The following is a 27,612-nucleotide window of genomic DNA, read 5'->3' as shown; positions in this document are numbered from 1 at the left end:
ATTTATATAGCCATTGATCCTCTTTCAAAAAATCACAACACTTCATAATGACAATCCTTTTGAAAAGGCACAACCTTCCATAATCATAATTACTTTGAAAAGTTACAACCCTTGCACAACCTTCCATATATATATACGTTATTGAATGTACCCTTTTTAGTATATACATAAGTCACCTTCATATTTATATAGCCATTGATCCTCTTTCAAAAAATCACAACACTTCATAATGACAATCCTTTTGAAAAGGCACAACCTTCCATAACCATAATTACTTTGAAAAGTTACAACCCTTTCAAAACTTCACAACCCTTCAAAATCATAATTCATTTGAAAGGTCATAACCCTTCATAATTACAATCCATTTGAAAAGTCACAACCTTTTTAGAAAGTCACAACTCTTCATAATTGTTTACTTTCAAAATATTCACTTTCTTATTTTCTTCACATTCCTTTCCTCTTCTATCAATCCTTATTTAACTCCTCTCTTTGTTCTCTTCTTCCTCCTTTCTTTTTCAAATGAACTCTACTCCCTCTTATATCTTATTTTGAAGGAGTCATATCTCTTTATTACATATCTCTTGACTTTTCATGAGATTTAGTTAATTTACATTATTTTTTATTATATAATTCATTTTATTATTTATTTTATGTTTATTATAATTTATTATTAAATCTTATTTAGAAAAGTAGCATGCTTTCTACAATAGTCACTTGTAGTTACTTTTATTTTTTTATTTATTATCGTAATTTTATTGTTATTTATCTTATTTTATTCATAATAGATTATATCACATAATTGTTAAATATATTTATATTTCATATAATTATTATTGTAATATATTATCATTATTCATTTAATAAAATTTTTATTTAATTATTATTAAAGTTCTATCTTAAAATGGGGTCATGACAAATTTTTAAGTGAAAAGTCAGTCAAAATTAGAAAACAAAATTTGAGACACATATCAAAGAATACAAAACTCTATTTTTGAGGAAAAACGATAAAACTTAATAGAATATTTTTGAGAAAAATATTATTAAAATCAACAAATAACTTTTGAGGAAAACAAAATTAAAACCCAACTAATAATTTTTGAAGAAAAAATTATTAAAACCTAACAAATCATTTTTGACAAAATATTAATTAAACCCAACAAATAATTCTTGAGGAAAGAATTATTAAAACCTAAAAGATAACTTTTGCTGGAAAATTTGTTAAAACATATTAGCATTTTTTAAGGGAAAAAATTATGAACATTCATAAACCTTCATGCAGCAAAATACGAGACTTGGTGTGGTAAAACATCACATGCAAGTACATGCAACCCTCAAAAATCATAGACTTTTGCTCCAATCAAGAAATTGCATGATCAAAACCCTTGACCAGGCTCTCAATTTTCACCAAAAAGTTTTGAAGACAAATAACAAAATTTTCATAAAATACCTTCAACGGTTGTTATAAACAAATTTCTAGAAAAACATTTAGATCAGAAGAGGATTGAATTTTGCTTGATAAATTTGATAGATTTTACGAAATCCTGTCCTCTTGCTCTAATACCATGTTATGTTAAATCGATCTTGTTCTTAAATAGAGGCGATGAAAGCTCCTTATATAGATTAGCAAAGACAATGTTTTAAAAGAAAAAATCATGAACTAAAGATGAAAATAGCAGTATTACACCGGCGCGCGGGTGCAGGGGATGCCGAGACAAGAAGGGCCTCAATTTGGGGACGGCTTGGATGCAACGATAGGGATGCGGAGGTGGGTGGGGGGGAGGGGGAGGTTGCATAGTATACATATATGACTTGAAATGCTAATTATGAAATGATACTTCAATATAACATACCAAATATAGTTGAACAATGAATATAGAAAATTGAAATGTGATTCACAAATCATAAGTCCAAACTTCAAACTTGAAACTTCATAATCAACGACCATTGAACTCAGTAACATACTCATAGTAAGTTGGACGACAAACTGAACCAATAGTGATGGACAGAGCGAACAAACTATGTTCATCGGGGCTTAAAGTAAAGTCGCTTATAACTCCTTACAACTAGATTCATTTGAAACCCATAGCCCCATCATTTGCTTTAGTGTGGTCTATAACTTGAAACCAATGATTTCAACCTCTCACAAACAAAGCACATCCAATTCATACTAAGTGTTGGGCTGCAATAATAGAATAATAAGGTCGGGTGAGAAATATGAATAATGCATAGTACCATGTAAGTCAACCATTGACTGTCAAATGACAAAGATGAAAGATTCAAAATTCATTGCTCAAGATCAAGATGCTCATGATTACAATAAGCAGAGTAGCATGAAATAGTAAAATGAAATAATGTATCATGGCCATATCAAAGTGAGTACAATCTACAAAATCTCAATAATGAGAATGTAAAGGTGGGAGCTCTCTAATCACCCTTTAAACCAAAGTCCTCATCACTAGAACAACTAGACTCCTCATGGGTAAGATAATATAAAAAAACTTAATAAAAATTTGACTTTTCAACATAGGTGTTGGTCGCACCTTGCCTGCACACATCCACACACCCAAGACGCACTCGTCAAGTGCACCAAACAGTGCAGCTGCGGTGCGGTGTCACTTGGGCAAGTGGCAGAGCGCAAGTGCACGACATACCCACACCCAGGATGTATGTGCACCTGGTGTGCCAGAGTTTTACCCCGGACGTGAGCACCCAAGTAACACTGGAAAATAGAAAATAAACTAAAGACTAACTAAGACGACCATTAAAGAAGCATTACAATATTCTAATAAATATTCTAATAGATTGTGTGGGGATACTTAAGAGTCCGTGGTCGGGAGGTTAAGCCAATGCTCCTCCTCTCCACCAAATGCCAAGACTTGCACAAGACAAATTAAGGAACTCCATTCTCAACCTTCACAGTTAACGGGTATCTTTTCTTCATACATGTTATTTATGTTCAGTTATAAATCATATGACTATTGTAAATATTTTCTTTAGAATTTATAGCATTGCTCAATTGTATTTGGCAAGAAATAATGATCTATCCTTCTTTTAGTAATGATTAGTTACGATGAGACAGGATGAATATTTACTTTACATAACTGAATATTTTATAGTGCAAGCTATAAAATCATACCAAAGATCATCAAAGATAGCCAAGAAGGATTGAGATGAGTGGTGTAGTCCATATGAATTGGGCAAACGGATAAACCTGCAAAATCATAAACATTGAAAATACCATAATTTGAAATCTAGTCAGTTTTTCAAGACGAGCGGTGGGTAATCGAGTACATAGTGCCCAGAAAAACCTTTGGCCAAGGTAGGTTTAGTGGCATGCTTGCTACTGTGGTCACTAGAGGTTAAGGTTGCTAGCAATTGGTAGATAGGTTGACGAAAGGTATCCATAGCCTAGCTGGCTGCCTAGCTAACACTCTAACACCAAGGTGCTCAGGTGGCAGGACGAGATGGGGTACACGTACCTTATACCGGGTAGGGAGGGCCATTCTCAATAGAGAATGAGTAAGGATTACACTGTGTCCAGATGCCTAGACTTGCACAGTACAAACTAGTTTCTACTTCTCTTGATGCGATGTGATCTAAACCTTGTTAGTAACTAATTATTTCTTCCAATTGCATCTTTATCTCAATTTCAGCATCATACTTTATGCAATTACATTCCTGTTCATATGAAAAGGTAGTTAGGATTTTGTTATCCATTTTTGGACTTGAATTGAAAATTTGTGAACCATGATTTTAAGATTTATTTTGATCTTGAAGTGGCTAGGAGTGTCTATATGTTACTAGTTTTATGATGTAAGTGATGTTCTCTTCTAATGATGATTAAATGGAAAGAAGGCCATACATCACATTTTGTGCTCCTGCATGGAGTGAGCACACTTGCGTAAATGAAACTATCAATGCTTATTTATTATAAGATACAACTTTTGTTTGACTTAAATGGTTTCTTCTGAAACATTGTGGTGACAAGACGAGCATGAAAGTTGTTAATATTTTAGCCTAAAAATAGAGATAAACAACAATAAAAGAGCAGAAATAATACATAAAAGACACAATGCATTTATCCCGGGCAACCCTTGCACTTGAAGGGAAAAACCCAGCCACACCAGCAAAATATCTCTTTTATTGATAATAAAATATTCGAGTACATGGCTTTCCACATGATTGATTAAAATACTCTGAGCAATCACATAAATAGATTGTATTTGACTCTTCATTTTACACATGAAGGTCTCTTTGAGTCCCAAAAATAAGACTTCATATTTCCACATATTAAACGCTTCATATTTCTATACGTATGCCTCTTTACATGACGTATGATACATGTCTTTTTGCATAAATTAATTAAATATAATCACAAATATCTCTTTAAGCTGAAGATGACCATAACAGTCATAACAAACATCTTTCTATCTCATAAAATCAGAGATAAAGATCTCTATCACAGCTACAAACTTCAACAAAAGCCTGGGTCACATGAATGGGAAAAGTTGATTCCCTAATCTTTATAGGTGACTGACAAGCATGCCTAGATGATCTACCTATCCATAGAGAACCTCTACCTATCCATAGAGAACCCTATGTTAGATGGCATATATGACTAACTTGTTTTATATACTTATGATCAGTTTATGAGCAGAGTTAAGAAATTTCAGCGTAAAATGTAATGTTTTTCAATATGGAACTTGATTGAATGTTAAGGCAGTAGAATACGAAGAACTTACAAATATTTTTGTTGGTTGCATCTAAATATTTGAATCATGTCCCAATTGCTATAAAATGATCAAACTAAATTAGAATGCATAGATTGTATAAATAATATTGACCAAGATATATGATATGAGTTGATGCTATGAAGCATTTTATGAGCCCTCATGGGAAGATGGAATTTGTGGAAATACATCTCTATAAACCTTTTTATGATATGAGACCTTTCATGAAACCTATTTAATCAAAGCATATCATTATGAACTTAATTGTGGATAAGCAAGGGGAGCCACCCTATGGTTGGGATTTCTATAGGTAGAATCCCAAAGAAATGTAAGTTTTGTGGAAAGATAGGACTGAGGGTTTGAGCCGCAGTTGGAACATTTTGTGTGTAGAGCATACAAGTGTTTGGGCCACACTCCCATCTCATGATTTGCATAAGGGCGTGCAGTCCAATGGCTTAGGAGACTAGGATGCAAATAGTGTGGTGCCAAGTTTATTATGACCTCAATGGTCTTGATTGGATGTATTATGACCTTTCATGCTATATTATGGTTATGCTTTTGATGCATTGTTATAGATGAATAATACACACGCTGTATTGATTTCATATGGTAATTAGTTGCCATGATGTTGTGGGATGCTTATGTTTTGATTAGGTAAAAGCAGGTTTGAAGGGGACCCAAAACCGCATGCACAAAAGAAACAAAGACAAAAACTGGTTTTACTGGGACCAGCAACCCAGAGTTTCACAAACGAATTCAAAGGCTAGTTTTACAAGGACTAGCAACCAACGTAACTCAACAAAAATAGCAGGGATCAAAATCCAGAAAAACCTAGTAAAAAACTTAAACTAGATCTTTCATAGCACTAGTAATAGAAGTGCCTAAGACAACGACCTCTTTTAAAGAGTCTTGAATGTTCTTCACAGGAAGCTGGAGGTCCGCTTTCTTGGTACTTTGTCTGGTTCTTCTACTTGGACCACCAGCCAACGGCAGAGCATGATCCATCGAATTAACTTCATGAGGAAAGACTTTCCCAATAGAAGCAGGAGCTGCCAGGATAGACGAAGAAACACCCTGCATGCCCATTTCACTGTCCTTTATCAATTTTTAAAGGGAAGTTTCATACTCCAGAAGTTTAGTTGGGATGTTCCCAACCAACGATTCCAGCTCCGACAGCTTCTTACTTTCCTCATCCAACTTCACCTACAAACAAAGGGACTTTTCCTGCAAGGAAGAAACAAAGACATAAAGTTTTTTAATTTCATTGTACATCCAGTTGTCCATCTCCAACCCAATATTGCCTCTATCTTTAGCTTTGTTCAAAAATTCCAAAACAATATCATCGCCCTTTAAATCTTGGCATCCTCAGAATCATCATTTTGTTGAGGCTTTTCCTTAAAATCCTGGGATTTGGTTTTGGGAGTACCAAGATTAGAATCATCATGACTGCTAATGGCCAAAGGAGCAGTAGCTGACATAGGATCAAGAGAAGGGGTAGCAGAAACAGGGGTCCCAGCGTGCTCTGTGTCCAATGTTTGGGTAATCAGGTCGATTGACCCATCTTCATCTTTAAAACTGGTATCCTTCAAATTTTGGAATCTGGCATGACCTCCATTTTCACCATCATTCCACTATCCTCTTTGGTTGTAGCACCCTTGATCTCAAGACTAGATTTGACCCTTCTAATTCTGTTACACTTCGAGAAAGGGACAAAATCCAAAGCTTTACCCTTTTTAGAAGTGTGCTTACCTCGCTTGCTGACAGTGCTAGGGGAAGTGTTGGTACCCAATATGGACGTCGTTTTTAAACTTTTTGTGTGGAGTTTCAAACCTCTTTGAACTAAGGTTCAAAATAGTTCGAAGTGGTTCAATGGTTTGAAGTGGTTCAAAATGCAGATCGGTTGACTCAGAAAAGTTCAAAATCCATGTTCAGTTTAAAACTTGAATTCAGTCTCTTCATAATTCAGGTTCAGATTCTATCAATTCAGCAGTATAAAGCTTCAATGATTCAAAGTTCAAGTTTAAAGGAAAATGCAGAGACTCCACTCTGATATCATTGGTTCCATCTAGTTTAATTGATACAGTTAATTCACATAAAACACCATCATATTCATTTTGGTTTCAAGTCCAGAACAAAAATTTAAAGATTTGTGGTTTAAGATTTATGATCCTTAGTCTAAAAGTCCCCCATTGTTTCAATCATAGATGGAAAACTCGCATATTACTCGGCGAGTTTTAAACACTCGCCGAGTATTTAAGCTAGGCGAGTAAATCCCAGAAAAACTCGCAGGAATAAAAACTCGGCTGTTGGGGAAAAACTCGCCGATTACTCGGCGAGTTTTTACTAAAAACTCGGCGATTTTTTTTTAAAAACTCGGCTGCATTGTTTGATGCCAAGAACTATTTACTATTTTGCTTCCTACCATGAGCATTCCGCATGAGAATGCAATTTTGTACGCATTGTGCATTTATATATATCTAAACTCTGCTTGTTTCTTTTGTATTCTCTTTAATTAACTTATTAGATGCATCTTCTCATTAAATTTTGCAAAATAAATGTATTTTTAATTAAATTTCAGCGGTTTTTTTAAGTTCCTGAGTTTTCCCGAGTTTTTTTTAAAAATCGCCGAGTTTTTCCCGATTAAACTTTTGGGGGGCTTGGCGAGTTTTTTCTTTTGGCGAGTTTTCCAACTATGGTTTCAATTTCAAGTAAAGGTTCACAACTTTTTGTACCTTTCTTGACTTAATTCTGAATGGTTCTAAAGTTTCAAAATGCAATAATTCAAATGCTCATATTCAGATATAAGTTCAACACCATAAACGTAGCTCCCAATTGGAAGGTATATTTCAGGAGTGCAACCCAACTCAATGCTCATTCAGGTATGAAGTTTGAAATTACAAGTTCTGAGTGAAATTTGAGGTCATCTTCTAGGCATGTAATGGGAGGATGAGACAAAACAACCAAAGATCTTCTGAAAAGGCAGATCTGTCAAAATGTTATATTTGTGGTCATCAACATGAAATTATTGTAATTCCTCAAGATCGGAATGTAATTATGCCAAATGAATATCCGAGTTGCCTTTTGGAATGTTGATTCCACCCTCCAGCCAAGTCGAGCATTCCAAATCTAGTCTATTCTAATAAAATTAGAGGCTTCAATTGTAAAACCTAACACAATATGCTTGCCCATATCAATTGGTTTCTCAAAACAACATATTCATAGTATGAGCACAAGCAAAGCTCAGTTCGAAATGGAAACCGAGGTGTTTGTACAGAGATCCGAAGTCATTATAATCCATCATTGGCCGCATAAACTATCAAAAAAGTAATGTTTTTATAATGCTAATTGCATTGGTGTCAATTTTTTTTTGATGAGATGCCCACCGGCTAAGACACATGTTTAGTAACGGGAACTTGCGAAATGGAACGAGTCCATCATGGTTAAGGTGTCGTAGCTATCGATACAATTGGGCCACAAGGTTCCAAGAATGGCAAGATATCAAAGAACACGAGGTCATTCCATGCTGGAAGTAAAACGCTTTTCAAATTATGACTCGTCGGGATCCCCGATCCCTTCTAAGGGGCGCAGATTAGTTTGGTGGTTTCGACACTCAAAGGAAATCACAATTTATAGTTTAACATCAAAAGGGCAAGATTCAATGTCGTCTTCTCAATGTATATGTGGCGCCACTACCCAACATCATGCATGCACAGTGTTAGCTCACTATGATTGTGCAGGAGAGAATCATGATTCCAAAAAAGATGGGGGAAATTTAGTGGGGCCGCTGGATGATATTGGCTCAAAAGACCTTGTCATCTTTTGTCATGGATTTCGGTCATTTAAGGAGAGTGGGACTCTAGTGAATTTGGCGACTGCATTGACTAACAATGGGATTAGTGCCTTCCAATTCGATTTTTCCTAGAAACGGGGAAAGTGGAGGCGAGTTTCTATATGGAAACTATTGGAGTGAAGTTGAAGATCTTTAAGCTGTAGCACTTTATTCCTCAGGAAAAGAGCATAATATAAATACTATTACTGGACACAGTAAAGGAGGCAATGTTGTGTAACTTTACGCTTCCAAGCATTATAATATTGTTCAGATAGTTAAGGTGGACAATGAGAGCCATTTATACAAGCCGAACTATCCATGTGACAATTTGTAATTCCATGACCAAATACAGTGCTTGAAAACACAAGAGTGAAAATACAGACCCGATGATGTTCTATGCATAAGTGCAGGAAGTCGAACACGATGAAAAGGGGATCATCGATACCCTAAATATTTTGAGTCATTCACATGGTGTACCGAATGCTCTCATCAGATGATCATAAAAAATGAAAGCATACACCGCACTTGGGAAACAATTGGATGCACCCGATATGAAGGGATGCAGAAGAAGTGTTTAGTTAAATGGCAATCATATCACTACAATCTAATGCATCATTCCTTAGCATCTGTCCTAACACATATTTTCCTTTGATTTCATAAGATCCACCATTACTCTTATCCCCTTGACTATAATATCCATAAGTTATAGGCCCGATTAAAGGTTGTATGGATAAGTTGTATTGGTGAAAGAGAAAATATACAATGTTCTATGATTAATAGTAAAAAGGAAAGCAAAGGTACTTCCAAGAATCAATTTTAATAACTGAAAAGTGAACTGACGGAAAGGTGAAAATAAATATGCCTCATGAAGAAGAATCAGGGGTTTCACTTTTTCTTTCTGGGCTGGAGACTTTGGGCTGCAAACAGAAGGGTTTATGTATCTAGTTTTATTTTGTATTCGTAGAGGAAGAAAGGGGGAATTGTATTCGCTGTAGACTTTATGCTATAGGAGGGTAGTTTTTTTTCTTTTCTTTTTCTCTAAATAAGTGATTTGTGTGGGTCAAAGAACAAATATTTCTTTGTTTTATTTAATTTAGACGAGGAAAATTTGTCAAATCAAGACTTTGAGTTTGCATGTTAAATTTTCTGATCAACGTTAAACTTTGAATTATCTTGATTTCTTCTAAATGCAATTTTGACGCCTATGATCACTACCACAATTATTATCAAGACTTTGGGCTTTTGTTATCTGTGTATTTGGAAAGAATGTCCGCCTCTCTTTTTGTATTTTTCGTAATGTAATTATTGGGCAAACGAACTTGGTGTCGTTTGTTGTTTATTTCCATTCAGTTAGTTAATCTTTCCGCATCTACTTCATGTTTATGAATAGATGTTTGTAAACCTTTTGTGCTTTCTGGTTAAAAGCATCCATATTTGTAATGTAGTTGATTCATTGTATATCCTACACGGGGAGCTGTACCCGAATAAATTCAAACGAAGGTTATCAATTCAATGATAACCTATCCTACTATTAGTGCTGATTTAGTCTTCTTATCTGAGTATTTAGAGTTATTTTGTATGTATTTTCTTGGAAGACAATCTGTTCACTAATAGGAAGAAAGCGGAGAATCATTAGCTGAGGTGTCATCCAGACTTAGAGTTAAATCCTTGTTCTCAGAAGAGCACTCGTCACTCATTCTCTAGGTCGTGTCATCCAGGGGAGCGTCACCATCCTCCATATCTTCCGAGCTTTGCTCAAATTCCATTTCCATCGCCAAGGCACATTAGCGGCTATTTTTGTTTTTCAACGAAGAGTCACCAACATTCTCCAATTTGTTGGGCGTGCCTTCCTCATCCCTCTTCCGTTTGTTGCTAGAGACAGAGTGAGCTGGGGTACTATCTCAACAAAACTCACTGATAAGCAGGATGAGACCCTCATGGATGATAGGTCTAGAATCCTTATGCTTATGGGCTTTAAGCCTAGATAAGAGAGAATTCTCCAAGTAGTAGGGGAAGGAGATTTTTTTCTACATTAATGCCAAGTAGTAGTGGGATGCTTATGTTTATATTAAACACAAATGTAATACATTGATGAAATGTGAATGCTTAACCATATTACGATGACAGACTCATAGAACTTATATTGTTGAAATCATAGTAACGAGAATTGCCATGAAATCGTCTAAATCATCGATTTGGCAATTTGATTCTTGGTTCCCTTTTTTTGAACCGGTGAAGCAAATCAGCAATTTCATTGCATGAATCACCTGTTCATGCAAAAAATTGCCAAAATCACCTTTGTGAATCACGAAAAATCGGATCCAGTCTTCAATGAGGCAGACCATGAGTGAGTTGACCAAGTAGATATAGAGGCTGAGGTTGTGGCCATGGCAGAGGAGGCGGCTAGAGCATATTCAAGCACTGGCAAACGCACACACACACGCACAAACACAGGCCCTAATGATGTTGTTTGTGAGCCCATCTTACATGTGGGGGCTACGGCTCAGCAGTCCTCTGGAACCTACCATAGACGCCTTTGTAGAAGGCAGGCAAGATACTCAGAAGCTGAGGCTGAGGCTACGGCCAAGCTTGAGGATGATGATGAGGGTTGAGCTAGAGCCTTGTTTTTTCATTTTGTTTAGAGATATTGATAGACATACGTTTCATGGATCTTCATCTTACATACATTTATGATTTGATGTCTTATGGATCTTCATCTTACATACGTTCTGTCATTTGACTCATTATGACCCTATAATTTCTATTTACTTCAGCTACAATTTACATTTTGTGTAACGTAGTTATGTATGTGATGGATTTATCATTTATATTCCATGTTTATGTATGTTAGCTTCTATTTGATGATGTTATAGTGTGTTTAAGTTATATTCAATAAAGGGTGCATGAAATAAGTTTTAAATTGTTAAAATCTCTAAATTTCAAGGATTTTTAAATTTGCCGATTTGTGGTCAACTCGCAATTCGATCTTAGCTTGTCGATTCCAATCCAATTTCAATTCCCGTTACTTTGGTTGAAATACATTTCTATCATGTAATGATTTAACAATTTCTATCAAAATATTATTGTGATAAGATGGCCATTAAGGCCCAGGTCACATTAATATCCACTAACCCTTTCAGGTGATTCGTGAGCCTACAAGGATGATTTTAATATTTGAATGAGTACCATATATTAGATGGTATATAGAGTGATTTAAATACTTGTGGTCAAGTTATGATCTAGAACGTGCTAGTTAAGGAATTGCAAGTCTTTGAATGATTATCTTTGCTCTTGAATATCAAACACTACAAATTCTCTTATAGAAGCTATTAGAATGAGAAATGAAATAAAAATATCGTGTCTACATGAGTGTGACACAATATGAAATAAAATATCCTAAAACATGATCAATTCAAAGTGATGCTTTGGTATGGTGAAGGGAGGACAGGTATGGTAAAGTAAACACGGGTATGTGTGTGTCTCATTTTTGATCTTATGGTATTGCATAAGCATTTTTCTGAAAGCATTGGGATAATGGAATGATAGGTTTTGATTTGATCTTAGCTCAGATTGTGATTAGAATAAGATGATTTCATGATGTTATATATATATAATTTTTGAATATTCTTTTAGTGTTTAAAATTGTAAAATTTATCGACGATGATGAAACACAAGGGGGAGGGTATGTTATATCCCAAATTTTGGCTCAATTTCAAATGTTCCTTTAGAGCCGTTGAGGCTTCATGCAAAGTTGAGTGATTAGTTCAATACGTTATTCATTATGGTTTCATGTGAAAATGAAGTGTTGGTTATTCATTAGGATTTCATTGGAAAACGGATATTGGTTAATCGTTACAATGATTTATGAAATGGAAATGGTTAGCTAATATCATCATTTGCTATGATAATTTTGATTTCATAAAAAGATGAGAAATATGTTATTACCATGACAAATTTCTCTCGTAGGAACGCAAGAAAGGGGAGGAAGCATTGCCAAAAAAGGAATTGGGCATGAGGGCACCACCTACCATTGAGAAAAAGCTATGAGTCGTAAACCACCATGGCCAAGGGAAAATGAACTAGGCAAGCAAGGGTATACTAAGTGATCACCATGAGTGAACTACGTCAACACATTTAGTAAGATATTATAAGTATTCACTAAAGCATGCAACGACTACGAACAATTGTAATATATGTTAATTAAGCAGAGTATTCTAATAAAACATAAGTAAAATTATTATTTCCAACCTATGTCAATTTTTTTTATTATTTCCAACTTTTGGCAATGTATTAATATTATTATTTTGAATCATCCGCCTTTATATTTCAAGCGTCCTATATTTTAGCTTCTCCATTGGTCCTTATTTATTTGTGATCCAAATGTCCTATAATTTAAATTCTTTCATCTAGCCCTTATATTATCAACGGTCTATGCTGTTAATGTTTTCATCGGCACTACCCTTATCAGTCTTTTAATTGTGACCCTTCATTATTAAGCCAAGAATGTAACCTCCTTTCATTACTTTTCTACATCTTGTTTGTAAATCCATTTGGGGGAGTATTAGAGTGAAACAAGCATGCTTTTGTGGGGGGAAGCCTTCCAAATCTACAATTTTCCATTCATATCAAACAACTTTTATATCTGCAATTACATTCTTATTTCCATTGTTTATACCTGCAATTACAATCCTATCACCATTGCTCCATATCTATGGTTGTAGTTATAGTGTTAATTTATAGGTAGTCATATGACCCAGCCCTACCATTCTATAGGCAATGGAGAGATGGTTTATTAGGACCCCTACTATTCTATGTGATAAAGCTCACCCCCTCCCTGTATAATAGTAGGCAATCATATCAGCCAAAAAAATGAGAAATGTCTCGATGGTCCCAATCTGAGGCCCCATTATTTCATATCTGTGGTTGTCTCCTTATTGGAGATCATTTTCCTACCTACGATTTTCTACTAGTGAATTGTTTCTTACCTGCGTGGTAGTATTCTTATTACCTTACTTCACATTTGTCATTGCATCTATTATTGTGCTCATTCCTTTCTGCAACTGGCATCCATACTATGGCTATGCTCTTACTTACGTTGCATCCATATGGAGTTGTTCCTATCTGCAAATTGATAACCTTACTGGTCAATATTTCACACTTGCAAATGCTGCCTCATTGTGTTCATAATCACAGCTAGAGGTCAGAATTATACAGCCGAAGAGTCATACTAGGCATCCCAGATTTCCACCTGCAGTGAGGGTGATAATACCTCTATTATTCCAACCAGGTCGTGCACTCCTTTGAGCATTCTCTTTCCTCTTGTTATATTTAAAGGCTCTGAATTCTAGTTCGATAAACTGAAAGAATGTTGTTAATGTAAGATAGAGTCAGATGGACTAGATCCAAATTTTGAATGTCTTGATTTCAAAAGACAATTTGATTAAATGTATACGAGATGGCTCTGAAATTATCTATTGATCGCTATTATGATTACTCTCTCTGAACTTAAAATAAATTGGAAGGATTCCAACTTTGTGCAAGCTTATACTGGGGCATCATCTATATGCCCTTGAGATAAGATAAGGCACACTCAAAGAGACAAGAAACCTGAAAAATTATCATGAACCTTTCTTTTATGAATCTATTATAAGCCCAGGTTGGGTAAGAAAATCTTGATTGTAGTAAACAAAGTTTAATTGAGAATCTTGGGCAGCCACACCGAGATTCATCGAAGATGACCAGCAAGGTCGAGATGAAGGGTGTGGGCTGATAACAAATGTTTTTGTGATTATAACCCGTAAGACCAAAGGGTGGTTATCAGTTCCAAATTGAGAAGGAAATGGAGTTAAACAATTAAACCAAACCAAGTCAGCCCATGGTGGTCTAAGGGCATGATTCTTGTTGTCAAGCCAATTGTAGAATGACACTCTAACACTAGGATGCTCAGTGGCGGGACAGGCTGTCCCATGCCTAATTAAGAAGGGAATGGAGTTAAACAAATAAACCAAACCATGTCAGCTTATGGTGGTCTAAGGGTATGATTCTTGTTGTCAAGCCGGTTGTGGAATTACACTATAACACCAAGATGCTCAGTGGCAAGACATGGATGTCCCTTGCCTAATCTCGTGTAGGGAGGGCCTTTCTAAATAGAGATGGTGTGGGGATACTTAAGAGTCCACGGTTGGGAGGTTAAGCCCTTGACAATGCTTCTCCTCACCACCAGATGCCAAGACTTGCACAAGACAAAGTAAGGAACTACATTCTCAACCTTCATGGTTAAAGGATATCTTTTCTGCATACATGTTATTTATGTTCACTTATAAATCACATGACTGTTGTAAATATTTTCTTCAGAATTTACAGCATTGCTCAATTGTATTTGGTAGCAATTAATGATCTCTCTTCCTTCCAGTAATGATTAGTTACGATGACACTTATATATTGCATTGTTGATTGAATACTCTTTTTGTTTTGCTAGTTGAGAAAACTTAGTTATTCTGTTATAACCGTTAACCATCTTCATGTGAATATGTAATTATCTGTTATAAGTGTCTTTTCATGCTTATGAATATGGAAAAGTAACTGTGTTCAATGATATGTTAGTTGTAGTTAAGGATGGTAAAATGGGATGTTACAAGTTGGATAGTTTTCTATTGGCAGGGAATTGAGCGAATGTGAATTGGATGTGTGAGGCTAAGATCCTCCCTATAACAAGGTTTGATCATTACCCAATTGAACTGCGAGCGCAAAAGGATGCAACATTGGATCAATGCCCCTCAATTTGAAGCAATGTGGCTACAAGAAGCTAATTCATTTGATTTAGTAAGGGACTAGTGAGAGCAAGCTCCTAAAAGGACAGGTTAAAAAAGCCTTGGCATTTTTTAATAGGCTTCAATTCCTTAAAGAACAATTGAAGATATGGAATGGAGGAGCATTTTTTAAATATTCTAAAGGAAAAGTTCAAACTAGAGGAATCTTTTAAGTTATTGCATTCAAAGGTAGATGGCATGAAAGAGATAGATTATATTTATGAGAAACAGCTAAACAAAGAGTATGAGGAGATTCTTGCTAGAGAGGAAGTTTTTTGGAGACAGTAGTCTAGGAAAATATGGCTCAACGATGGTGATAGAAGTACTAGCTTCTTTCACAATTCCATTAAATAAGAAGGGCAAATAGCATGATCTTCTCTATTACAAGTGTTGTTGGAGAAGAGCTTGGGGAAAAGAAAAAATAAGTCAGGAGGCAGTTAGTTTCTTCTAGAGGATTTAAGGAAGATATTTGATTTTGATTTAAATGAGGTGTTGGATGTCATGTCATCCAACCAAGTATTTCAGCTGCCAAAAATAAAACGTTAACAAGGGAGGTTACTATGCAGGAACACATTTTGGTCAAGGAGGAGAGAGAGAGAGAGAGAGCCCCAAGGCCAAATGGTTTCCCTACGATTTTCTTTTAGCAGTCATTAACTCTTTTTGCACAAGATCTTTGGGAGGTGGTGGAGGAATCAAGAAAAGAAGGTTATTTTCAGGGACTCTATTAACACTTTTATAGCTCTAGTACCTAAAAGCGCAAAGATATGCACTTTTGAAGTCTTTGGGCCTATTGCAGTGTGTAACACAGTCTATAAAATTATTTCAAAAGACATGGGAAACAGGCTAAGGTTTTGAATTCTGTTATTTCAGAGGAGCAAAGTGGCTACTCACCAAGAAGGTCTATCTTTGAAGGGCTAATCATTGCTCATGAGATGGTGCTTTCTATTAGACTTGCAAAGATGGAAAAATGATGGTAGATGGAAAAATGATGGTGAAAATTGATAGTAAAAGGACTTATTATGAAGTTGATAGGGCCTTTTTGCTGAAGGTTCTGGAAAAATTTGGGTTTGATAAGAGGTTGATTGTGTGGATAAAAAGTTGTATTGAAACCTGAGGTTCTTAGTGTTAGTTACTGGAAGTCCTCAAGGCCTCTTTGAGGTAGGAAAATGTATTTGACAAGGTGATCCAATATCACCATTCATATTCATTATAATGGCTAAGGTTCTTGGTAGACTGATCTCAAGGAAAAGAATTAATGCACAGTGGAAAGGAGTGCGAGTTGTAGTAGGAGTTGACCCAATCATTCATCTATAGTTTGTGGAAGAAACTTTTTTGGCTAGAGAGGTATCCTTAAATGAGGCAAGGGTTATGAAACAAACATTAGAGACTTATGCAAGGGCTTCACGCCAATTCATTAATTGGAGAAAGAAGTTATTTTTTCTTCAATACTACATACTACAAGGCAGAAACAATAAGATATATGCAGAATTTTAGGTGTTACGTGTAATGTTCCCATTTCTAAGATGGATTTTAATAATAATATAGTTAAAATAAGATTAGAAAATATAAATAAATAAAATTATAATTGTAATAATAATAATATTGAATAAAATAATAATAACAATATCAACATATAAATATAAATTATTATTACAAAATCAAGTATAAGATTAGATAAATAATAACTAAATATTATGTATATTATAATTAAATAGGTTTAAATTAAAGATTTAAACTTATTTAATAAAAATATATCTATTAAATCTTATGGGCGTGACCATTCAAGAATAGATCTTATAGACATGACCATTCAAGAACAGATCATAGAAGAGGTATAAAAAGAAGAAACAAAAATACAAGATAACATACAGATTTAATATATGAATTTGCAAATCAGATGAAAATTATACATTGACACTCAACAAAAAGAGACAAAGTATATGGAAGAATCATCCAGTGACAGAACCAGAAAATCAGAAATAAATATAACAGTAAATGGGAAGACTTTGAACGGAATTAAAAAAAAAAGATATTTTGGGAAAGTTTATTATTATTGGGGAATTACATTATTTGTGTCGGAGAGCACTCTACCATTTAGGGAGAAGACACCGGAAAAGGAAGAGAAATATTGGGTCAATATAACCAAGAAAGATAACGGTCAGCTGGAGAAAAGAGTGGAGGATTGAAAGAAAGAAACTCGACAACTATTCCATATCACATATGCACATACTGGTGGCAGAACAAATAAATACAAGCATATACACAATCAGCAATACAAGAAAAGTACAATAAGCATGGACTTGACACCATTAAGAGAACCAAAAATTGGACGGGGGAGAACAATCAATATATATCTAGAAGGGAAACGTAGATCACAAGAATGGGATACAATTTGAATGTGAAGAAGGAAGAATCCAGACCAGCGACTTCATCCAATACCACTGATGTTTTTGTTGTTACCAAGGAAGGAAGTCTGAAATATAAATATAAAAAATAAGCTTGTTAAAAACATAATCGCAGATCCATCTCAAACAGAAATGGTAACAGGAAAAGTGATAGTTTAATCGGGAGTAGCAGTCATAAGAGTTTCACCCAGTCAGTGATCACCAGTCAATCAGCGTTATATAAAAATAGTCAACATTTGATATAGAACGAATATAGCTAGCAAGTCCTCACAATCTTTGAATCTTTTCTATCATTTCATAAATATTTAATGCAAAATGAGATACCTATGATTTGAAGGAATGAGCATATATGAGAAGAGCAAAGGAGTAGAATTAAGTACTTCACATCTAACGGAGTGACATTTTCTATAGGAGATGTTGGGGAATTATTGAAGGGGTGAAGATCTAAATAATAGATGCTATGAATTGATATGCCTGTATAAGATACCTCACCACCATAAGTGATTGAAACATATTTCCCTTGTCGTATCAGATATAGCCATTTACAACATCCATTGTATGACTTGTATTTCAATTCAAAAACCAGAGTGTTATCCTTGCATCAATTACAGTTTTGAAACAAGATATCATAATATTACTTGTAATTAAGCAACAATATTAGCATCTTCCTAAGTTTGTGATAGTATTTGAGAGAAGGAGTTTTTTGCAACTGGAGTTATAAGAGATTAGATTCAAAATCTTAATAATCCTAATTGGGGACACTACAGTGTGGTATCAGAGCATGATCCTGCCATCCTGCAGGGCAGAAAATATACAAACATCAAATAATAAATGGCTACAAGAATATCCATCATGTAATCACAAGAAAAATGATATCATGATTGAGTCAATGTCCAACAAATCTCAAAGGAAGACACATGTAATTATGGAAATATCTATTCGGAGTGATACTAAAAGCATAAGGAATATATTGAGATCATCTAAGGATAGTATGTTATAAAGTAAGTTATTTATAAGATTTAAAAAGAGGGCATTCAAAATGGATGTCATGATTCCTAAAGGGAATCTTGAGACCCAAAAGATTTTGTATAGGGCATTTTTGAATGCCGATCATGGAGGGCATTCATAACGAATGTTGACCATAAAGGGCATTCTTAAATGTCAGTTACAGAGGGTAGTTTTTATGAATGTCAGCCGTAGAGGGAATCCTTGAATGTCGGCCTCAGAGGACATCGTGTGAATGTCGGCCATCGAGGGCATTCTTGGATGTCGGCCACAGATGGCATTCTATGCAAATGTCGGCCATAGAGGGTGTTCTTAGTGAACACCGCCTTTCCTAGTAGAGGGCGCTTGTAGTGAATGCTACCATTTTGTTAGAGGGTGTTCTTAGTGAGCACCGCCATTGTGGGCAAAGGGCATTCTTAGTGAAGCGTCACATTGCTTGGCAAAGGGCGTTCTCAGTGAGCATTGCCATTCGTGGAAGAAGGCATTCTTATAGAATGTTGCCATTATGGGTAGAGGGCATTCATATAGAATATTGGCATTATTGGCAAAGAGTAATTTGGAGATTCTATATATGAGAGACTTATTCATAATAGGTGAGAAACACTATGTACTACAACCGATCAAGATAAGTTCTACCTTTTTGAATAATTTTTAAGATTTTACATTTAATTTTCAAATTTGATAAGTTTACATTTATAAATATATGATGTTTCTCATCCCAAGTTGAAATCGTTGTTGCAGGACTATCAATCAAATCACAAGGAAAAAGTATTGAATTGCTCGAGGACAAGCAATTTTAGGAAGCGTGGACTGTAATATCCCCATTTCTACGATGGATTTTAATAATAATATAGCTAAAACTTAAAATAATATTAGAAAATATAAATAAATAAAATTATAATTGTAATAATAATAATATTGAATAAAATAATAATAACAATATCAAGATATAAATATATATATATATAAATATAAATTATTATTATTAAATCAAATAAAAGATTAGATAAATAATAACTAAATATTATGTATATTATAATTAAATAGGTTTAAATTAAAGAATCAAACTTATTTAATAAAAATTATCCATTAAACCTTATGGACATGACCATTCAAGAATAGATCATAGAAGATATATAAAAAGAAGAAACAAAAATAGAAGATAACATACAGATTTAATATATGAATTTGCAAATCAGATGAAAATTATACGTTGACACTCAACAAAAAGAGATAAAGTACATGCAAGAATCATCCAGTGATGTTGTGTGGGACATTCAGAACCAGAAAATCAGAAATAAATATAACATTGAATGGGAAGACTTCGAATGGAATTAAGAAAAGATATTTTGGGAAAGTTTATTATTATTGAGGAATTACATTATATGTGTCGAAGAACACTCTACCATTTAGGGAGAAATCACCAGAAAATGAAGAGAAATATTGGGTCAATATAGCCAAGAAAGATCACAGTCAGCGGGAGAAAAGAGTGGAGGATTGAAAGAAAGAAACTCAACAACTATTTCATATCACATATGCACCTACTGGTGGCAGAACAAATAAAGACGAGCATATACAAGAAGAGTACCATAAGCATGGACTTGACAACATTGAGAGAACTAAAAATTGGACAGGGGAGAACAATCAATATATATCTAGTGGGGAAACATAGATCACAAGAATGGGATACAATTTGAATGTGAAGAAGCAAGAACCCAGACCAGCCACTTCATCCAATATCACTGATGTTTTCATTGTTACAAAGGAAGGAAGTCAGAAATATAAATATAAAAAATAAGCTTGTTAAAAACATAAGGACAGATCCATCTCAAACAAAAATGATAGCCCAGTCGACATGCAAATCGCATTTTGAGCAGTCAGCAATCACAATAAGCAAACCATAAATCGAGAAGTCTATTTTTGAACTGAAGGCATCTATCATTTACCATGTCTTGCAATTCTGACACTACTGTCAAATGGTAACAGGAAAAGTGATAGTTTAATCGGGAGTAGCAGTCGTAAGAGTTTTACCCAGTCAGTGATCACCAGTCAATCAGAGTTATACGAAAGTAGTCAACATTTGATATAGAACGAATATAGCTAGCAAGTCCTCACAATCTTTGGTCCTTTTCCTATCATTTCATAAATATTTAATGCAAAATGAGATACCTACGATTCTAAGGAATGAACATATATGGGAAGAGCAAAGGAGTAGAATTAAGTGCTTCAAATCAAACGAAGTAACATTTTCTATAAGAGATGTTGGGAAATTATTGAAGGGGTGAAGATCTAAATAATAGATGCTATGAATTGATATGTCTGTATAAGATACCTCACCACCATAAGTGATTGAAACATATTTCCCTTGTCATATCAGATATAGCCATTTACAACATCCATTGTATGATTTGTATTTCAATTCCAGAACCAGAGTTTTATCCTTGCATCAATTACAGTTTTGAAACAAGATATCATAATATTACGTGTAATTAAGCAACAATATTAGCAGCTTCCTAAGTGTTGTGAGAGTATTTGAGAGAAGGGGTCTTTTGCAACCGGAGTTATAAGAGAATAGATTCAAAATCTTAGAAATCCTAATTTGGGACACTACATTAGGTTAGGCTCTTTACCAAGAAAATATCTAGGAAGACCTAGTAGATACCTGCAAAAGGGAAATGGATGGCTGCATAGTAAATGGTTAACTTTTGCTAGGATTCTTATGTTAAAAGTAGTGATCTCAGCTATCCTAGTGTTTTCATGATGTGTTTACAAATTCCTGAAAAGGTTATTAAGGTGATTGGTCGATAATTGAGAAAGTTCTTCTAGAATGGGGCAAGTGAAGAAGATAAATTGCCACTTTTGGTTTGGGAAAAGATAAAGAGAGAAAGAGAGCAAGTGGTGTGGTGTGGGGCAGTCTTGGGGAATTAGTCTGTGAAAGTAGGTTACTATCTTTTAGATAGGGATATGGATGATGATTTCAGCGCTAAAAGATTGTGTTGGCATGATGATTGTTTATCAAAAGGAAGAACATATGCTTGGCTGAAAGAGGAAGGATTCTCACAGGTGAAAGAAGGAAACAACTTGGATTTGCTGATCCATCAAAATGTGTAATGTGTGAAGCAGAGGAGCCAATAGACCATTTACTAGTGGAATGTAGGATTGCTGATGCATGTTAGGAGTATGTTAAGGGGAAGTTTGGATGGTTTGGAACTTTGGACCTCAATTGACTACTGCAAAAAGAATTTTTGAAGGATGGCCATCAATGAAAGGGAAATCTACCTTTTCAAGCATTTGGTTTGTTTTCCCTTCCATAGTGGTTTGGGAGATATGGAAAGAGAGGAAGAGGCACATCATTGTAGATAAAAAGGAATTTCTAGCACAATTGATTTGGAGAATTGATCATTCCATTGAAGAAGTTATGAGTGCAACAGCATATAAGAAGCAATGTTTCCTTATACCTTTTACTAATTTGGATAAGACCATTCAGAATCAATGGCCAGGTGTTAGAATTAAGTCAGGCTCAGAGTATTGGTAGTTAAAAATAAAAGAGAAAAAAGAGGTGTTTTGGGAGAAATCAGAGGAGGGTTGGTTTAAATAATTTTAAGTTAATTTTGATGGCGTGGCAATAGGGAACCCAGATACTTCAGGGATTAGGTGCAATTGTCCTGGACTGGGATGGTAAAGTTGTGGACTTTGCTGCAAAAAGGATTGAGGATGGGACAACAATGTGACTGAGGTGAAGGCAGCATTACTGGCACTGAAGTTGGCTAGATCAATGGGGATTAATAATCCATCTTGAAGGTGACTCTTTGATCATAACATAGGCTGTAACTAAGTTGACATCTAATGTGTGGAACTTACAAGATTTAATTTGGTTGATTAACAAAGAATTGGATGAGTTTGAAATTTTTAAGTTGAGACTCATTTGGAGACAAGGAAACAATGAGGTGGATGTGCTTTTGAAATGGGCAGTACGCTTTGCAGCTATTGGTGAAACTAGAATGGACAATTTAAGAGTTTTAGATTCTGACCTTCTTGACAGCATAGATATTGGTACTAATAAAGATTAAAAGAGGTAATCTGAAGGCAAGGACTTAAGAGATTTAGATAAGGACCTTTTTGGCAGTAAGAATAGGATATAAAATAAGCTTAAAGATGTAATCGGGTGGCACTGTTTTTGTTTGAAAGTTATTATGTCTCATTGGGTTGGCCTTTAAATAATTTAAATGTGCACAGAAGGAGTAATGATTGAAAGTGGGAAATGTGAATCTAAAATGAATGAGCATTATTGAGGAAGATTTGCATGTGTGGAAAGGAAGGAATGAATGATTATAAAATTATATTATGGTTAAAGCCGGCAGTGAATAAACTCGGGACTTTAATGCTATGCAGTAGTGGCTGGAAATGAATGACTGCTCACACATATGAGGAATGTTTTTAAAGGAAGGAAACCTGCATTTTTTCATTATCGAATAGTCTTTTAGTGTAAAAGCAGAGCTGGAGGTGTTGTGTGAGGTTACATTTTGGTTGGAATTGGAGGCTTGAGATGGAAGCTGCATTCATCTTCCGCACGATGAGGCAGCAGAAGGCTCTGTCTGGTCTGGCAGAAGACCACAGACTCGTGTTACTGCTAAATACCCATCAACAGCAGTTCAAAAGACTTAAGGGAGTAAATTCCAGGGAGGCACCCATCACTGGAACTTGAATGTAGACATTGCTGCTATGATTATGGCGTGGGGGCTGTAGCTACAAGAAAGTGAAGCTACTGTTAGGTGGGTCATTTATTCTTTCTTTGAGGTAGACTTGATTGTTGGAATGGAATCACTTCTTGAGTGGGCTGACCCTGGAACTGGGTTTGATTACACTGAATGTTTTGAGGATGAAGAGGAGGCGATTGAGTTGGGTTTGGTGCCGTTTATAAAATGGACTAAAAGGGTAAATCAAGAGGCTTACAAAAGCGCGACAAGGGTTGAACTGGAGAAATTGAAAGAGGCAATTCATGAATACGGTATGGTAGGTAGAAGAAGATGGGTTTTGTTCCCTCTACGTGTTCCGCACAGGTGAAGGTCTATTTGCATAAGCTCAGAGCCAACTGGTGAAAGCGATGTGGGCAAAATGGTTTTTTGGTTTTTGCAGCAAATGGAGCCTACAACGCTGCCTGGAAAGGTGTGGATTTTATGTGCTGCAATATTGATGAAGGGCATCAGTCCTGGACCAGTCGAAGAAAGCAAAGCCATTTTGAAGAACACATTTTGTGTGTCTCAGCTAATGTAACATGAATGGGATGCGTCTCAATTGATTATTGTGAGTTTTTTGTCTGTAAGCTCAAACTATTATGATGATGTAATGTTTTGTATAAGGGATGTCTGTTAGATTTGGTGGGTTCTAGGAAAGGATGTTAGGATGTTGAAAGGTATTGAATGATGTTACGATGTTGAAAGATGAAGGCTGCAAAGGCCTATATGTAATTATCTTTATTATTAATAAAAGATAAATCTGTTACTGAGCAAATAAAAACAACAAACTCACTTTCTGCAATTTAAATCAGAAGTACACAGAAAAGAAGCCATATTGCTCAGAGCATTTCATAGGAAAGAGGAATGAGGAAAGATACAGTTTCCACCAATCATGCAGCATGTGATTATCATAAAATCCAAATTTACTGAAAACCAAAGAGATCACATACTTGATCTTTTCTTTATTCTTGAAGAACTGCACATATGGTGTTCCCATTATCCCTGCTGCCTCAGCGATTTCTGGATCCTCTTCTATGTCAATCTCGACATAGTGAACATCCTTGTCAAATTCATCAATGACCTGCCCAGAAACAAACAGTGTTAGAATATCTAAATCCAAAAACAATAATATTTCCATACATTTTTTATTTATCACGAGATTCTAATAAATGAAGCTTAATTTCCAACAGGAAATATATGGTGAAATATAAATATGTCTATACATCAAGAAATATAACAAACCATCTGTGACATTAACACAAGGAAAAAAAAACAAAAGCTCCAGCAATAAGGTATGCTTTGCAAACAAAAACTCTCATACAATCAGATGGCAGAAAAGCAATTCAAAGAGCTATAAATGAGCCACGCGTCACTACAGCATTAGTTCATTTAAAGTTAAGGCCTATACAATGAATCATTCCATCAAAGAACTACAGTTTCTCTCTAAGATGCCCAACAGAAAATTATAAAACATTAAATATTAACATCAAATGAAACAAGGATCAGGCCCGGACTGCAGCAGTAACATAATTCTCTGCTAATAGTGATGTCACCAGTTCAAAAGCTCTGGGGTTCACATTGTGAAAAATGAAGCACTAGACACTGGTGTGAACAAATAGCAAAAGTGAAAAGAATTCTAGTTAGAATATTAAAGAAGTTTCGTAGCTCCTAGAAAACAAATGTATTCACCACATATTCACAAAACAAGCCTTGAAGAAAAGAATTCTCCTAGAGGAGTTGGATTTGCACACTAGCCAATATAGCAATTTGTTACATCCCAATTTTTTACCTAACTTGAAATATAGCCATTGAGGTTCGCATGAAGTCAGTTGGCAGTTTAATTTGTTATAAGCTGACGAAAGGGTAAGATAGTTAGTTGTTGTGATTTCAAGTAACAATGACATGTTAGTTGATCATTAATCACGAATTCATGGAATTAAGAAGATGGTTAACCGTTGTGATTATTTAAATAACTTATTATGATGATAATATAATTTAACGATGGAGAATTTCCTTGTAGGAAGCATGTCAATGGGGTGGAAGCATTGTCAGAAAAGAATTAGGCAGGAGCATCACCATCACTGAGTAGATGGGTGGAGGACCTAGCGACTTGGAATAGAATACATCTGCGGGACCAACATGAGTTATTTAATAAATAATTTAATTAAAATAATTGAGTTAAAATATAAAACGTATCTTAAAGGATTTTAATTTATCTTTCGTCATATTGTTTTTAATAATTATTTATATACGTACATTTAAATATAAAAATGATTTGGCATCATTATAATTTAATAATTTAATAAAGTGATGTTTATAAGCACATATTTGAGTTATAATGACATTAGAATTATTATAATATTCGAATTACAACCTTCCAACTTTATTCTTTTCAGTTTAATATTCTTTGCTTTTAAATGAGAATATTTGGCATGATTAATCGATTAATATTTGGCAATTCGAATTGTCTTTCCAACTTCTCTTCAACTCCTTTCCCTCTTTATTTCTCTCCATTTCAAATTCGAATTTAGGTTGGTATTCGAATGGACTTCTTGAAACCAATTTAACACTTGGTGTTCTTATTTGCCAAGATAATTTTTATGTAGCGGAAGCCAAGAGACTTCTTTAAACCTTTTTTATTTTATGAGTCGAGAGGGAGGCAGGGATATATAAACATTATGTTCCGACTTCTTTTATTCATGGAGAATATATCTTCATACATACCAATTTCCTTTATTAGTCTTGGATTTAATCTTACAATCGACGGAAGATAAGAAGGTACGGTTCTTCTTGTAACGGAGACGGTGATTGTAGTCCAGCATCCTTTTATTAACTCGTCTGCCTAGCCGTGAAGGGACTCAGTAGTATCAATCTATTCCATGTCTGCTACGTTTTTTTCCTGAAGTGGTGAATATACATTCCCAACCAAGCCATTCCAAATTCATTGATCAATCAGTATTACACTGATTTCTCCTTACTCTGCCATCGTTGCAATCCATAAACCAAGAGTCAAGCTAGCAGGTGAAACGAGTTTCCATATAGGAGTTCCGGCCAAGGACAGGAGAAGCCATATCCCAACAGACAACTGGCAAAATCACAGGTCATGATTAGCGTTGCATTCCATATTATTATACCATTGTCTCTGAATATTGAACCAACTGTAGTCGATATATGCAATGTTATGTGTGTGAAAGAAATCGATCATTGTTTGGAGTGAAACCATTCAAATATCTTTAGGACTGTGAAGAGAACCTTCATATAATTTGATTTCATAAGTTTATCTTCCTTAAGTAATAAACAAAATGCACCACTATATAATCTACCCTACGGGTGGACTTCTGTAGATCCATGAATTTATTAAGATCATTAATTCTATCTCTATATATTCGTAGAGATTCCTTCTTTGCTGCGCAAGTATCCGACAGTAGATGGCTATAAGAAATATATCATATGCGTATGTGATTCATAATTCTTCTTTCTCTAATTGGTGTTAGATACATGTTGATAGAGTTGAAAATAATGCAAAAAGGATTTTCATAACCTTTTCTTTCTTGATTTGAATGTTCAAACCATAACCGACTATACAATGATAGGTTGAGACTAGATTATACCTTGCTGTTGGTTTCCCGTTAAATATAGAGTTCATTAGAGATCTTCATCAAATATCCTTTTAATTAACATCAATTATGAAATTCAAATGATATCCATAAAACTTGATTGTATGAATGAACCAACATCAATGACCATATAATCATGAATAGAATACTCATGGATTAGGAACACCGAGGATTCACCTAGCAAAGAAGCCATGAAATGGTGAAGAGGTGGAGTTAACCTGCAATAACCAAGAATGAGATCAAATATGGCAAAACAATGTACATCATTTTTAAACTCATGTGTGATCCTGTTATTGTAATCTTCTACTATCAAGTCGAGGGGTGTGGTCAACACCAGGATACACGGTAGATGACAGATGCTCTAAGTCCAATTCCGAGTAGGGAGGACCTTTCTCGTTAGAGGTCGTGTGGAGATAAATTGTGGTCTGAGGTTGGGTGGTTAAGCCCCTGGCAATGTTTCACCTCTCCCCAAGATGTCAGT

At 35.0% G+C, this 27,612-nt stretch overlaps 1 protein-coding gene across 2 annotated transcripts in view; it reads right to left on the bottom strand.

Annotated features, from left to right (window-relative positions):
• The window catches only part of LOC149542161 (thioredoxin reductase NTRC-like), a 226,065-nt gene that overhangs the window by 38,153 nt on the left and 160,300 nt on the right, over positions 1–27,612 (bottom strand). For both annotated transcript variants that reach the window (XM_089797189.1, XM_089797190.1), the window contains one exon: positions 24,465–24,595. In XM_089797189.1, coding sequence (XP_089653315.1) covers positions 24,465–24,595 — 131 coding nt within the window. The remainder of the gene's footprint in view (positions 1–24,464; positions 24,596–27,612) is intronic.

Source organism: Cupressus sempervirens, chromosome 8 (genome assembly GCF_028749045.1).
Source record: "Cupressus sempervirens isolate cs-2001-9-10 chromosome 8, ASM2874904v1, whole genome shotgun sequence".
In the NCBI taxonomy this organism is placed as follows: Eukaryota; Viridiplantae; Streptophyta; class Pinopsida; order Cupressales; family Cupressaceae; genus Cupressus; species Cupressus sempervirens.
Note: the sequence above shows the minus strand (reverse complement) of the source record. Positions and strands in the feature narration are given on the sequence as shown.